Raw genomic sequence first — 16819 nt, 5'->3', positions numbered from 1 at the left:
CAGGTTCACACAAATACTCCTCCCTTTTTCCTCCTGCTAGACTCACCCATCTGCCTGTTCTGACATCGAGTGCATATTTTACCCGGGCAATGACTGTCAGTGGCAAAGACTACAGCTAGTACAGAGCAGTTTCAGAGTGGATAACATATATCCATTAGAACAGGAATGGTACATGTAAAAAAGAAATAAAATATTTGATCCATGCATTTAGAAGTAAAAGACTGTTACATGGTAGATACAAATATATCAATCAGTACTGGATACAGTAAACATGCAAAAAAGACTACTGGGTTTGGTCAAAACCATTTTGGAACAAAGACCAGCTAGAGGACAACCATCCCCCTAGTACAAAGTTTGCACCCAAACATCTGAGAACTATCCACCACTGTATTGCTTCACACAAATGATACAGGTATTGGAAGTCACTTTTTTATGGCAGTACTGGCAAGTCATACAACCAACTCAATGACAGGGCAAGAACAGCATCTCCCTTCCAAAACAGTACTTCATGGTAACTGAGCCTCCTAACATATACAGGAGAATGTTAAAACATTTACAGAAATTGAAGTTTCCTCTGAGTATAGAAAACAATAACTTCCCTTGTACACTAGTCCAGGAGCCTAAACAAATTGTGCTTGATCATCAGCATTTTACAAAGAGAATGTATAGCTAACAAAGTAGAAAACACCTATGCACACACAATTCAAAGTTACAAACCTGCACAGCCCACCTCATGAGCCCTAAAGCTCAACACCAGATACAAACTTCCAAATCTACAAGTCATTTATCTGTGAACTCCCATGGAGTGAGTTCACTGTTCTGTTTAAGTTTGCTAAAACTGAGACCACCAGTACACTGACTCTTAATATAAACTAGGTCTTACTCAATCCAGGGAAACAGAAATGAAAACACCTGACATCTGCCAGCAGGAAGGAGGGAATCAAATATCATCCTAAGATGAAGATTTCCAAGGCAACAGCTGATTTGTTTGTTAACCCCAGCATTCATTTATACAGCTTCTATTGCAAGCACTGACGTGTGTAAAACACTAACCTTCATGACTTCAACCTGCAGGTCCTCATTGAGGGAAGGAGTCACTTTGACGGCATTCAGCATCTGATTAAGCAACTGTTTCTCATCTGAGTCTGTTTCCACGGATACAAACCTCTCATCAGACAGCAGCTTCTGCAGAGAGAAAATGGCAATGCAAATGTTGAGACAAAACTACGTCTGCCTGATTCTGCTGTAAACTACTACACCTAAACCTATCAGTCTGTGATACTATGGTGGCTTGGCTTTCTATGTACAAATTTCAAATTGATTCAATAACATAAAATAAAGAAGTACATGAAAACTGGGAGATTTGTGCCACACTGAGAGGACAGTTAATACCTTTTGAATCATCTACCATTCCAGTACCATCTTTCCCCCATCCCACTTTTCCAGTGTCCAAAAGAAAGCAGGCATTAGCAATTGACATGAGATCATAAACCACTCCAAGTAATGCCTCAGCAAAACCTCTCAACAATTTAAAAGAGAGGGTAGAACCCTTGACCCCCACCCCCTCAATCCCCCAAAACAACAACAACTACCCCTCAATCAGGCTAGTATCCTGGCCTCAGACCAGTGCTATCAGATAGCCTATCCAGCAGGAGACAGAGACAGCTGTCATCCTACTCGCTCCAACTGGCCACAGAGCACAAGCACTGTGGAGGTGGCACTTCTAATCACTGACAAGATGTGTTTTGTTTCATTCAGAAGCTGACTAATAGTGGACATAATCAAGTCCTCAAAAGGAAAAGTACTGTTAGTAAGTGACTGTCATGAGGACCACAAACATACACAGAAGTGTGTTCAGTACAGATTGACTGAACTTCAGATTAACTATTTTACACCAATCAGATTTCCTTTGCCTGGGAAAAGCCAGTATCCAAGCCAGTATCTCCCAGTGTGGCCAGTTGCACTATTACCTTACAATTCTACTAGAAATGCCTCTTCCATTTAGTCTGTAACCATCTTCATGGATGTCTCTTATCAATGGCAGGCATCCTGCAATAGATGTACCCACTCATGTCTTTTCAAAGCTCCAGTCTTCTTCGAAGCTTCCATGACAGAGCAAAACTACCTTGTCTTAGTTGCCAAAAACACAATCTTGCTGTCTGAGTGCAAACTGAGAGCAGTTTGCTTCACTCTGTACATTCTGCATCACTTTTGTACTGATTTTCCTTCACAGCTTCTGCTCATAAGCACATTCACCAGTTCATTCCTAATTCTTATCTTCCATGCTTGTACTGATTTTGGCTGAGATAGTTAATTTTCTTCATAGGAGCTCACAGAGTGCTGTGGTTTGGATTTGTGACCAAAACACTATTGATAACACACCCTTGTTTTGATTACTGCTGAGCAGAGCATCAAGGCCTTCTGTTTCTCACACTGGCCCCCAGCAAACAGGCTACGGGTACACAAGATGTTGGCAGGGGACATAGCTGGGACAGCTGACCCCAAGTGACAAAAAAGCCAGGGAAAGTAGGAAGGGAGGGATGGGAACATTCAGAGTTAAGAGTTATCTGCCTTCAAAAGAAGCCATTAGACAGAATGGAGCCCTGCTTTCCTGGAGATGGCTCAACACTTGCCCATAAATGGGAAATAGTGAATGAATTTTCTATACTCTTTTGCTTGCACACACAGCTTTGCTCTCCCTATTAAACTTTGTCATAACCCACGAGTTTTCTCACTTTTACCCTTCCAATTCTCTCCCTTTTCCACTGAGAGGGAGTGAGTGGCTGGGTAAGGCTGAGCTGCTGGCCAGCATTAACCCACAACAACATTTTAAAGAACTTCCCACACATCAGTGTATTAAGTATTTTAGCATGGTACAGACTGATGAGATTTAACTCAATCTACAAGTAAAATAATACCTTTTTCTATACAAAGGAGAATGTTTAGTTTGGTATGAGAATATGGAGCTACTGGAGAAAGTCCAGGGAAAGGCTGCTAAGATGATGAAGGGACTGAAGCATGTCTCTTATCTGGAAAGGCTGAGAGAGCTGGGACTGTTTAGCCTGGAGAAGAGAAGTCTCATGGGGGATCTCATAAAGGTATATAAATATCTGAATGGAAGCTGCAAAGAGAAAAAAAGCCAGGCTCTTTTCAGTGGTGCCAAATGACAGGACAAGAAGCAACAGGCACAAACTGAAACACAAGGAAGTCTCTCTGAACATCAGGGAACACTTTACTGTGACAGTGACCAAGTACTGGCATAGGTTTCCCAGGAAGGTCGTGGAGTCTTCATCCCTGAAGATATTTAAATATTATCTGGATATGGTCCTGGGACAGAGGTTCCTGTTAACCTCCACCATCCTGTGATCTACTTGTGGTAAATTAAAGTTGTATTGCACTCCATTTTTGTCTTCTATCCTGTTTTCTAACCTATCTCCAACGACATCAGTTGTGTTGTTTGCTTTTCTGTCCTTTATAAAACTTGACATAAAGCAAGTGCACGTGAAGGACTGTACTGTTGCCTTTTAGACTTCTAGATAGAAGATAATACTCTTAGTTAGAGTATCATGCTGCAAATCCACAACTTTGCAATTACAGTCCTGATAGAACTCAAGTTTATGAGCAGCAAGTTAGAAAATTTATCATTATTGAATATTCCCGAGGAAGTTATCCTACAGTGGAGAGCGAGTCATTCCTAATTCACCCACTGTTCTTGGTTGATGATCACACTACAACATTCTTCTATCAGGCATACCTGTACCAAAAGCAGATGTATGCTCAAGTTGCTTTCTCTTTAAAAGCAATCCTCGTCCATCTCTCATCTATTTGTAATGCAAGGCACTGGAGAGTAGGACCAGAGTACTACACCGCAAGAAGGCAATATATATTGTCTGGCAGGATCCAATAGTAACAGGTACTTCAGAAAGTACCTTCTTCCCTTGGCCAAAACATCCTACAATCATGTGTTGCATCAAGTATGGGGCACTCTCTAAGCAAATGTCTGAGACCACATATGCTGAATTAAGTGAATTTGAATCACAGAATGGTAGATCCACTTACATCCTTATACTCCTCAACTTAATGTTTGCCCTTCTAGAAAGGAATTTCTTTTTGGAAAATGGTGGTATGAATTTTTACACCTCAGCAGTGTACCAGCCTCTTCCATAACTGGCATCCCCTAGTGACAGGTATTTACTGATACATAAATTTTTGTCCAACTAAAAGAAAGTTAAAGTGCTTTATTTTTTTTTACTGTCAAATCCAAGAGAATCTTTTTGTTGCTTGTGCTGCACTGCTTTTTTAGTTTGCAAGTTCATAAACTTCCAAATCAGATGTTACCCCTACTGGTTTTGGTGTACAAAAAAGCCCTGGGAAAGTGCCTATATAGAGAATGCAGCTCCCAGACCCTCTATTAACCTTTCCATCTTCTACATATTGCAATCCTTTCTTCCAATCAAAGAAAACAACAAGACTTGACTCAGTTTCTAAGACGTTTAACAGTGGCAAGGCTTACAGAGAGTAGTACAGTGCCACACAAAGAAGAGTACATCTTCATTTCAACATCAAAAGCCAGAAATTCCACCTACCTGCAGAACATTTTTAGTTTCTACAGATTCACCAGCCTTTACTTGCATCCTAACTTCTGAAAATTGTTACAGAAACATAAACAATATTGTTATGTCCATTCAAGGATAGATACTTTTTTTCCAGTATTTTACAAAAGAAAAGCCTAATTTCCTTGACACCCATTACCTGCTAACACATGCCCACTCTAAAGCCATACCTGCATCCCTGCTAGAGCCTGTTGGGCTAGCTTCACACTCTTCGATTCCAGAGCCAGTTGGAGAGGAAGGAGACACTTCTCTCTGGGCAAAATAAAAAATAAAGTGAGAGGGAATGATGTAATTAAAATTGGTATTCAAAGGAGTAATATTCCAGAAGGTCTGTATCACTTTCAGTAAGATAACACACACAGCAACTAAGCAAAATTTCACAACTCTGTGAAGCACTTTTACCCTCTAAAGAAAGCTGGCATATTTCTTCTCATACAGTTAAGAATGGCCTTTTATTTGAAATTTCACAAAATACTTCACAACTGTTACCCCTCTGTGTACAGACATGAATGTGCAAAGACTGAAGAAGGGATTCACAGATCACTGGTGGTCCTTCAACTCAGTATGATAGGCATTACACTTCAGTCACTTAGCTTCTGTTAAACATTCAAGTTGCTAGAAAAGCGAGATCCTAATCCATTTTCTATTAGTCAAGTTTTGGTCTATGGCCTCCTCTACAGTGCAGTATGCCCTGTCATGTTAGCTGCCTCCAACTGTACATGATGTAGACACACACTAATGACTTTGGTTTATGCCTGAATTGGCATGTGCGAAAACTATGACTAAGCTGTACTTTGGTTACAGAATAACACTATTATTTAATATAGACAATAAAGCACTAATTAGGATAGTATTTTGGATGCTTTTGATTCAATGCTCAGATATTGATTTTTTTTTTAATTTGATGACCAAATCAAACAGTGCCTGAAGCTATGACTTCTCACTGTACTCCTTGCTCCTTATCAGAGACAGTTTGCAGCATCTGATGAACACCTAGTAACCACAAGTCCCTTAAGCAAATCCTGCAGGTTGGCAGGAAACTCATTCCTGATCAAAGATCCTCAGCCCATGTCCAGCTGCAGGCTCCCTGAAGGTCTGCAACACATCATTAGGTCACATATCATAAAAAGGCACTTATCTGTACATACAGTCAATTTTGTATTTGTATAGACATATTTGCTTATGGTAAACCATTCTGTGCCAGCCCTTAAGAGTCATAGTTCTCCAACTGTCTGCATTGCACACATCTCTCTCAATGCAGAGAAAATTAATGTGACTCCATAGGGTGCAAGGTAAGAAGGAACAGAAAACAACTAGTTGAGTCTCTTCTTAACCAATTAGAAACCAAGGAGTACTAACTTCTTCCATTTGGAGTGTTCTTTGTCAAGTCTCAGTGAATCCAAATACACACCCAAAATCCCTGTCTTTTCAAAGCAGACTCAAAGGTGCTTAATTTCTAAAAAATACCAAAAATGAAGACTTTTCCTTCTTCTGCTCCTGTCAGCTGCCTTTGACCTGAATTCACTTAGTTTCAGTTGACCCAGTGATAAGTAAGTTTTTTGCCCAAAAGTATATAAAAATAAAAGCACTGGCTAAGGGTCAAGTTCTGACACAAATGAAACACATGCAGTAGACTAGCATGCATATTCTGCTCCTCTCACAAAATCTCTCCTTCATAACTAGCTCTAGGTTAGAGCAAAAGTAATTACTGAAGTTTTAGATAGCTTTGACAAAATATCTGAAGTCATGCTGTGCCACAGTCTGCCCACAATCTACCAACCTCCCTCCAAAGTTGGCAGTCTACAACCTGAACTTTTTTTTTTCAAAAACTTTTAAATGGAGATTACCAAACACTGCCCATCTTGGCTTTGGGGAATCTGGCTTGTAAATCCAGTAGACCCTGCCTGCAAAGGTGACTGAATGTCCACTCTGAAAAGTCAACTCTATTTTGGGTGTGTCCAGTTGGTGTTCACTTCTTTCTACCTTTCCCAAAAGAGCGCAAACCACAAGCTACCCCATGAACCACAAATCTGCTACTTGCTCTTTGAAATGCAACTCCTTCCTTAAATGAGAAGTTAAAGACTTGAGAGTCATGAACATGGCTCAATTAAGCAATCTAGCAAGATTCCATGCTTGGCAAAGACCTCTTGAGAATATCCAGGTCTTTTCATACTAGTACTTAATTCCCTGGTTATGATACTTTGTAAAAGGCCATTTAACATAATACCACAGGAACCTTGCGAAAAGAAACATTAAATATGCCAGTTTCTAAAGAATTTTAAGCACATTACATGTGTATCTCAAAATAGGTTTCTAACTAAAAGCTAAACCATTTGCTTCATTTAGGATATTCTGAGAATCAGGCAGGCACAAAGCCCAGTTTTCTCAGAAGCTCTTTCTTGAAAGTTTCTGGAATCTACTTAACTGGAAGGATTCTTAAAACCTGTGAGTTTGGTTTCAAAAACAGCTTGAGCTACAGAACATCTAGGAAACATCTCCTCTGTGTCATATCATCCTGATCTACAGAAACTGCTAAAACATCTCCTCCAGGGTTCAGACAGTAATCCTTTAGCCAGGACAAAGCTAGCTACCACCTATGTATTTACTGCCAGTTTTGCCTGGACCTTGGAACATATGTAGTATCCAGGCAAATTGTGATACAACTTGCCACAGCAATATAGCTCTAGCCCATAAAGAATCTTTTGGTGCCAACTTTCACATTGTGATTTTTACACACTCTCTCTTTAAAAAGTTGTCACTATCACCCAGCGGGTCAGAACTCACATTTAAAATTAGTAGATCAACAGGTGCCAAAACAAGGTACCTCTGTATTAACTGGTACTCAATCAGCCTGACACACCGAGGAGAAGAAAGTAATAGAAAAAAAAAATCCACAATAATGTGTCTGACTAACTGCAGGGATGCTAAAAACCGATGATTATTTAGACCTGTACCTCTTCAGGGCAGAACATCACATTTCTCTTAGCCTTTCTACAGTTCATTGCAACAGCTTATAAATATTTGGGGCATCATTAATACAAAACAAGCTTATTCTCATATTAAAGTGGATGGAGACTGGGAGGAAAGGGGAAAGGGAAGACAGTCACAAGCCATTGGGAGTGGATTCAGTTCAGTTTCATTACAATGAAGACAGGTGGGAGCTCCTACAGCTTATATGTAGCTACCCTGCACATCAGCATGTTGCCTACCATCTGTCATAACACACTGCAATGAGCAGAGAACAATGAGAGTTGTTTCTTGAGATATCTCGCAAAATGAAGAGCAAAAACTGGCAAACAGGAGGATGGAAATTAGAATAGATTCAATTAGCTGAATTTCCTATCCATACTAGAAATGTTTAACTGAAAATCTAATTAAGGTTGCTGCTGCCTGTGTTCCCACTGTATTCTCCAAGAAAATGAATTGCCCTTGTGTCATTTCCTGTTCTTGTTATACATTCAGTCAATTAAATCTTTAGCACTTCCATGCTACAGCTATAAAACACCTGGAGAGATACCTCAGAATGTTGGATTAGCTTTACCATCTTCCACACTTCAATTTGGCCTGCACTGAAATGCATCATCTGCTAGTATGAGAACACAGAAGGACATGGCAGATACACCTCAGGCAGAATGGGAGAGGATGATGTAAATTAACTAAGGTCTACCATTTAAGAACTGTGTTCAATAAGGTTGCACAAGAGATAATGCAGACCAGAATTCAGTCTGGAGTGCAATGAAGAAAGGCATTGAGGTTTCTTCTTATGCCTGACAGTCCTTTTATAATTCCATCCAGGTTTGTGAGGTCCTGCACCAGGGGATCTCTTTGCTTACTCCACTGTCTGCAGCTCTACACTGCCAAGTGACCATTCAGGTTTTCTGTGCTACACATGTAAGGCATTTTACATATATCAAGTTCTCAGAATAAGCTGGTATACATCCATATATATCAAAACATGTTTAAGAACATATTCCATTTACACTAGTGTACAGAAACTAGTTTCAGACTGTAACTCCCAAGTTTCTATACTGACATGTGCAGGTGTGGAGATATACACACATACAGGTTTAGGCACAAATACCAACAAGTCAGGTACAACACAAAAGGGACATGAAAGGAAGAGAGCACCTTTGACTTGGAGGAGAGGAAGCTACCAAAAGATTCACAGTAAGGTATACTGGGCATTGAGAGGTGAAACAAAGCAATCAAAACAGAAGCTAGAGGAAAAGGAAGCTGAGATGGTGTAGTGAAAAAAAAAAAAAGATGTAGTCAGAATAAGTGGTGTACTAAGTTGAAACCCATACTAATTGCATTGTTTGCAAATGTCTACACAGCAGTACTCTGCAAAGACGGCTCAGTTTCAAAAACAACCTAAACACACACATTCCCCAAAAGAGAAGGTGGAGATGAAGGGAAGTAAAAGGGAAAAAAAAAAAAAGTAGAAGAAAGAGGCAGCAATAATGGATCCTGGCTGTAGTGTTCTTTCCCTAAAAGTGGAAGAGAAGAGAGTGACCACTTTTTACCTGCTGCTGTTGTCTCAGGTCACCTGTGCAAAGGATACAGTGAGAGCCACTGAAGAACAAGGGTCTGGAAGAATTATTTTACAGCACAGAAGGTAATTGCAGAGACATAAAACAGCTTTCCTAAACATGGTGTTTCTATTCAAATCTCATATAACACATACATACCGAACAAACAAGTATAACGTGATGGCAGCCCCCTCCCTTTAAAACAAAGGGTGTCAACCACCTTCCTGTCCTGCCTCAGAAGACCAATTAAAAAAAAAATGTAGTACATATATATTCTAAAGTCACTAGAAACCAGTAGACATTTGCACTAATGAGCACTCCATTACAGAAACTGCACATGATAAGTGTGGACCTTGTTACATGCAAAAACGTTGTAAGCAGAGTGCACCAAGGACAAAGACTAAGTCCTGTTCCTACTGAGGCTACCTGGAGTTTTGTCACTAGACCTTCATGGCATCTGGACTGACTCCCAAGTGACCTTCAAAACGTCAAGCAGAAAGGTCAAACAGAGAAACAAGTGCATAACCCAAGACCAGTAGCGTCAGAAGCACAGATTGTCCTTTCTGAGCTACTCCACTATTGTCAGCTTCATAAACTGCAGAATGAGTCATGAGAACATAAATAGCCTTTATATTCAGCACACCAGGTTGCATCGACCTTTCTAGTTGTCTGAGTTTGCTGTTGCTCATCAACTTACCTCTTTCCTTGCAGATCTGTCACAAGGGATGCTATGACAGGTCAGTCAGAACAGACTGCCAAAAAGGTCAGAACAAGACAGATTACTATTGTTAAGTAAAGAGATCATAAAAAACTTTCTGTCCTCATCGTAGTGGAAAAGGCCTTAGTGGGAAGAAAATAATGGCTCATTAGTTCACTCTCGTGATGAAAATTTTAATGAAGATAGGAAATGGACCAATCTTAACTCCTCCTTGCAAGTGCCTGGAACATGGTCTCACGGCTCACATTCACCTCCACTGCATTGACTTAGGGAAGGGGACACTATAAATGAAGTATTTGTCACCACCTTTCATACCAATCACAATAACCACATTGACTTGCAAAAACAGAATTAAAAACAAATATTAAAAATAACACATCTGTATTAATAATCTTCCCCCTGAAAATTACATAGGAAAAGGAAAATTCAGAACCTCAAGGCCTTATCAGCATGTAATTTTATTCTACAGCATAATTCACAGCTCAGTCAAAGAACAGATAAGAATTTGATTCACAGCTGTTGCCATTTTCTGATATACTGTTTGTTAGTCAGAACAACAGTCACAGACAGAACCTAACATTTTTCGCTCAGGCTAACACTGACAGCTGAGAAAAGCTTGTCAGTCTTGGCTGCTTAAAATTAACAACTCCATTAGCCTCACTTAAGCAGAAATGTTGGCCCACCATGAGAAAATAAATGGTAATGATGAAGTCTCAAAATTCTGGAGGTACTCTCAGCTGTTACCCTTAAATAAACCAAACAGAAGCAAACACTGTCCCTATGCAAAGAAGGATGATTCAATTTGTGTAAAAAAATCCACTGATGTATACATGAACACATATACATATAAAAGTAGAAATACCCATAACTCTTATTTTCTTGTGCTAACTTGGAGAAGGTTGGTAAAAGACTCCACCAACAACTTAACGGTTTGTAACAAAAGTACTTAAAACCTGGAGGAGGAACATGAAATAAATACATCCTTTTTCAAGTAAAAGCTCTTCAAGAAAAAAGGAGGTTTCAAGTCCTTGCTCACATTCTAAATAAGTTATTTATTTTATCTGTAGCAGAAATCTGACCATCCCACTTACAAAGCTGAGCTCAGACAAAAGTTTGGAGTTTGCTGTGTATAATGACAGAGCAAGTTCTCGTGCCTCTGCAATTCAGGAAGTCAGAACAGAGGACTATAACAGGCTCCTCCAGCATTAAGATTTGTATCTCTATACAAACACAAGTTTGTTAATAGTACCTAGAAACTTCTTACAGCAATAGGATAAAGACAAAACTGGATGCCTTCCAGGTAGAACCTTCCTTTTCAAGAAAAAAGAAAGCAATAAATTATGATGCTGCACAAGATGACCATAAGACTGAACAAGCAGTCAGTGTTGCAGTTTATAGGTCCTGAAAACAACCAATTGAGAGACTGCTGTCACACTATGCTGATACAATGTTCTGACTCGCTTCAGCAAGGCCAGGATTTTACTCTAGTTAGCCACAAGCACAATGACACTTGTGTGCATGCTTCCCATGTCAAGAGATTTGTCTCTTGCATAACCAAGTGAGGGTTCCACCTGGTTCCACTTTACTAATAACTTCATAATTTGTCTGAAAGCATTTTTTCTTCCTCATTGCCTATAGCTTTTACTTAAAAAAAAAAAACCAAAAAAACTCACAAAAAACCCAAGCTTCTTTTTCTCCCTACACAGTACAAAACTCTTCACATTTAACCAGTTACAATGGAAAGGCTTCTTTTCATCTGGCTTGATGTTTAACGCTTCTTTTCTTTCTGTATTTAATTGTTTCTCCCTCCAGCTGCTGACATCGGCTCTCTCTTGGAGTTCCGTCTGGGTCTCTCCTCCAGCTCAGGTTTTGATTTTTTTTCCTTCCTCTTTGCTTTATGTATTCCTTCTTCCCTTCAGTCCTTTTGGTTTTCAAATCAAGATACAAAGTAATCACTTCACCTAAGACTTAAATGAACCTGTCTCTGGAGGGAAGCCTATGAGTTGCTTAACAGAGAAAACTTAATGGCAGAGGGAAAAGGAAGTGAGGAATAACATCTAAATGTAAGTTAATAAAAGTTTGTTAGCTAAAACTTCAACTTTTCAACCTGGAAGGCTGAATGAAATTGCAATTTAATACTGTATTTGTTATTCATGCACTTTCCAAGAAAAATAGATTTACCATAACAGCAGAAGTACAGCTCTGCTCATGGGAAAGACAAACGTAAACAATTTAATCTTCCATCCAGCCTAATGCAGCCAAGACTAGAGAGTACATACAATCATAATTAAATAGCTCAGCACAGTCACTCAGCTGGAGAGCTCTTCTAAGATCATTTGCTTCCTCGCTATACTCATTAATAACATCTTGATCTCAACACAAAGTTCCTAGATAGGAGCCTGATGCTGCTATCAAGATGAAACCAACCCATAGCAAACTCCAAAACATCAGCACACAATGTACCTTTGCTTGAGAGGAGAGAAAGACAGATAACAAAATATCTGCACAATATTAAAGTGGACAAGGCCAAAATAATAATCAGAGCGCTTCCAGCTTCCAAAGCTGCAGTGCGATCTCTCTGTGACACGTTATCATCACTCTCCCTAGCACAGCCACTCCAGGAAAACTTTGCCCTTTATGCATAAGGTGCAACTATCACTTACTAACTTTGCTTTTAAGGAATTTGATGACACATGTAAACCTGTAAAGCAATCTATATCCTTTAGGTGCTTTTACTGATTATCACTTTCAGCGCAGCAGGAGCAGAGTATTCATCCTTACTGTATACCTCCTGTCCTTAGGTAGAGCACACATTGGACTTGCTCAATCTACAATTCTGAAAGATTATCAAAGTCTTCCATGAAACGTCTCTGTCCTATATTTCATAAACCTGAAAGAGAAACTAAAGGATTTTTCCATGACAACATTTTTGTTTCAAAATTTCAGTACACTGAAAGCAACAAATTCTTATGAGAATTAAGCCTCCATGAGGAGAAGTTTTACAACGCTGGGACTAGGTAGGACCGAGGAGACAGAAAAGATACACAGAGGTACTATAGGACAAACATTTTGCAAATTTCTTTATTTGCTCCATTACAGCTGGATGGCTGAACTTCACTACAGATGTTTGACAGAAGAAATGGGAGGATGAGGTATATTTCTAGTCAGTAATGGTTATATTTTGAAAGTTAAGATAACACTGCTTGACAGTGTTAGGTTAATGGTTGGGCTTGATGATCTTAAAGGTCTTTTCCAACCAAAATGATTCTATGATTAATGCTGCAATCTACAATTCCGTTCAACTTTCACAGCAGTCCAATTCTAAATCTTGACAGACCTAAAGGATGATTGTTAAAAATATCCCCACATTTGCAATGCATTGTGTAATTTTATACTCACTGCACCTTAGCAAACTCAATTTCTTAAGCAAACAAACATTCAAGGAAACCAAAGGTAGTGTATTTCCTGCAGCTTGTGTTTACATTCTGTGAAAAGTAACAAAAAAACTGAGAAAACATGTTTATTATTTCCACTCACCCCTTAATTTTCAAAACAAAGTAAAGTCCTGGTTTGTATAGCATCACATAAAGACCACAAGCAGAGTCAAGTTTCATTTGGTAGGAAAACAGTCCTCTCAGTTTCAGCACCACTTCTTTTCCATCTCCTACTTCCACCCCTCCACCCTATTTCATTCTCTAAGGCAGTTATCAACAGCCTCACAATGTTTTCCTTTTCTTCTCCTTTGCAAGGGCTAAAAGCAATTGGATGTTTAAAACACAGACACTGCTATCCCATTATCATCCTTAGGTCAATATTTTGGTTCCATTTGTTGTTTGAAGCTAAACAAACACTTAAAACTATGTCTGGCCTCATCTTTTATTAGTGCTATTACTGTAATGAATGTACTTTGTACATCTCACAGCAACTGAATGTTGGGGGTTAACCCTAATAGGCAGCTCAGCCTCACATAGATCCTTCACACTCCCAACCTACCAGCTCCTATGAAGGAAACCAATTCCAGCACAGCCAAAACCAGTAGTACACGGTGGGATTCTGTCACAAATCTAGAACGAACTTTCAGAAGGATCCATACAAGAAACAAAGGAACAATGACTCAAAGCAGTGGTGAGTACTATGGTTCACTACTACAAAAAAATGCCAGGACAGACGGAAAGTTAGCTTCAGAAACAGCAAGTACTACCCTTTTCTGAAATCAAACAAAAACCCAAAACCCAAAACGAACACACACAAATCCACAAACATGAGCGACAAAAATCATCTTTCAGAAACCAGCAACCTTTCCCATGACAATACCAAACCTTCTTTGATACCTCCAAGAGCCATAACCCTAGCTGACAGGTTTTTTGAGACTCCTAGACCTAGAGGCCTTCCAATACTTTTGGAATCTAGTCTTGACAGCAAGAGTTCAGACATATGTGATGGAAATTGACCCTATCCACTCTTTTACTCTCCAAAACTGCTGTCTCTTCGGATCCCAGACAATAAATAGGGCCAGTTAAATATCCCAGATCAGAAATGCAGGTTGATCCAAATACTCTATCAGACAGTGACACATTGCCTTTTCAAAAGAATAATCTCCTCCCTTTGCCCATGCCCCAACATTAGAACTAGGAATATAACATTTTAAATCAAGACTAGAGCATCTGCACCACTCAAAACACCAAATGAGCTACATAAATGCCCACGAAAGTCTGGATCCAGCCTGTAAACTATCAACATGGGAGATGCAGCTCAGCAATCCACACCATTCACTAGAATATCTTCTTGGCCAGATGCTTACCAGGGAACTCATCATCCACTTGCTGAATGCCCGATAGCAACTGTGTAACAGTTGAGCAGCACCAGTCACATACCCAGCAGTCACGTTCAGGAGGAAAGCACAGGAATACTTAATGCCAGGTGTTTGTGCCAGAAAAAGTAGGAAGCAAAGTGTTTTAAAAATGAAAAGTAAAATAGAGAGATGTATGCTTAAAATGCCCCCCAAAAAATCCTTAGAAACAATAATTCCTCCCTCCCCAGCTCCATTCTTCTGGTCAAGGGATCTACTATACATACATATATATATATATATATATATATATACACACACACATATATATATATATATACACACACACACACACACAATACATCAGCTTCCCTATCCACTCTCTCCCAGTAAAAAGAAATAGAAATTTTGAACCAAAAAAAGAGAGATGGGAGAATAATGAAATTATGGAATCACAAATATTTCTTCAAAACAGAGAAGCCAAAACACCTCACTAGCCTCAAGATTATTTAAGCAGATAAATTATCGGCAAAGCTAAGTGGATTGGAAGTCTCTACAACTTTGTATATTTTGTGATGATCACATCACATCTATTGCTTTTATTATTTGTTGTGCACATGGAAGCTGAGTGAACATGTTTTATTTCTTTGTAAGCTACGTCTACTTCAAGAAGTATGTCAAAGCTAGAGATGCAAAAATAAATGGTAGAGTAGAACTATCAATTTCATCCCCAGATTCTCATGACTATGGGGGAAAAAACCACCAAAACACAAGGATAGGTATTTCAGAATTCAGCTAAGTTTAAGGCTTACTTCTGTTCCTACTGCTCTTCATTGCACTGGCTTCTCAAAATTCACAAAATGGCCTCAAAAACTAGCATCAAGATGAAGAGGACTGGGACATGAACAGGAGTGACTGAACTGGACATAAGCTCATTATTACACAGAACCCTGCTAACCACCGACTTCTGACTTTGCAGCTGTAATCTCCAGAAATATTGGCCATTTTCAAAAGGCCAGTGTGAAACAACAGAGGGATGCAAATTTTTGCAACAATGAACATTGGAACTGTTACCAACACAAACAGGACTTGGAAATGCTCAGAACCTCTGAAAGCCAGGACCTGTACCTCTTTGATTAGGCACCCAGAATTGGTGCCCTGAAGGCATCAGATTGTACCTCCATTCGATTTCAATTACTGTCTGAAATTTTTAGGTACAGAGACATGCAGTATACAGATATGCTAAAGGGATTAGTAAGCATTTAGAAAGCCTTTCTGGTTCTTGGAACAAATGCAAATTACATCAGTTACTATGCCAGAATGCCTCACTCATCAAGATGTCTCATGGTCATTACTTTGAATTCCACAGGGAAAATTTTAATCTAGTATGAACATCAACTTATAGAGAGTCTTGTATCTTCTGCACTCAGCCACATTTCTCTGGAAGTAAAGAGACAACATCCACACAAGGTTCACAGAACAGTTCAATCTCAAGTCCACAGTGATGTTTCTGCTACACCGACAAATGGGCAAAAACATATTTGCCATTGTTCTGGTCAGAAGAAAAGTAATGAGAGAACAGTAGTAAAATTTGGAAATATCAGGAAATGTCTTAAAACTAAGAGAAAAATCTCTTTAGGATGGATAAAAATATCCTAATGAAGAATGGCAGGGACATGGTAAGAAATTCTGTATAGAAGATTCCAGGTTCCAGCAAGGAGAGCAACACCAAAACACAACAGCTAAACTACCCAGCCAAGCCACAGCCTGTCTCAGAAGCCCCAACTAACCTCCTCTTTGCAGCACCAAGTCTATGCCGATAGAATCCACTAAGTTTCACATAGCCTATAAAGCATGACTTAATTAGATAAAGCATTCCAAGAAACTCTGGCAAATCCAAGTTTTTTCAAAGTAGTATGTAACTGGCAAGCGTTGTCTAGACTCTTATTTTCTCATATGCAGATAATCCTCATGAGTATTAAACTGCTCTGATCAAATACTCTTTTTCAAGGTTCATTTTCTTGTGTCTGTTCAGTTACTTTTTAAGGATCACATTTCATCCTCTAAAATCACAACGAATAAACCAGAAAGGAATTAGCCAAGAAGAAAGACATGTTCAATGCAGATTGTTGGCCTCAGGGCAGAATTTCTCATCTTGAAAATATTGGAA

The 16819-nt window shown here is 39.2% G+C and overlaps 1 protein-coding gene across 1 annotated transcript in view; it reads right to left on the bottom strand.

The window, feature by feature from the left end:
* ARFGEF3 (ARFGEF family member 3) overlaps positions 1-16819 on the bottom strand; it is a 92636-nt gene that overhangs the window by 71722 nt on the left and 4095 nt on the right. The window contains exons 3-4 of the mRNA XM_061990781.1: positions 4784-4865; positions 1054-1185 (exon numbers count right to left, since the gene is read on the bottom strand). Coding sequence (XP_061846765.1) covers positions 1054-1185; positions 4784-4865 — 214 coding nt within the window. The remainder of the gene's footprint in view (positions 1-1053; positions 1186-4783; positions 4866-16819) is intronic.

Source organism: Colius striatus, chromosome 2 (genome assembly GCF_028858725.1).
Source record: "Colius striatus isolate bColStr4 chromosome 2, bColStr4.1.hap1, whole genome shotgun sequence".
Classification (NCBI taxonomy): Eukaryota; Metazoa; Chordata; class Aves; order Coliiformes; family Coliidae; genus Colius; species Colius striatus.
This window is presented reverse-complemented; position numbering and strand designations above follow the sequence as displayed.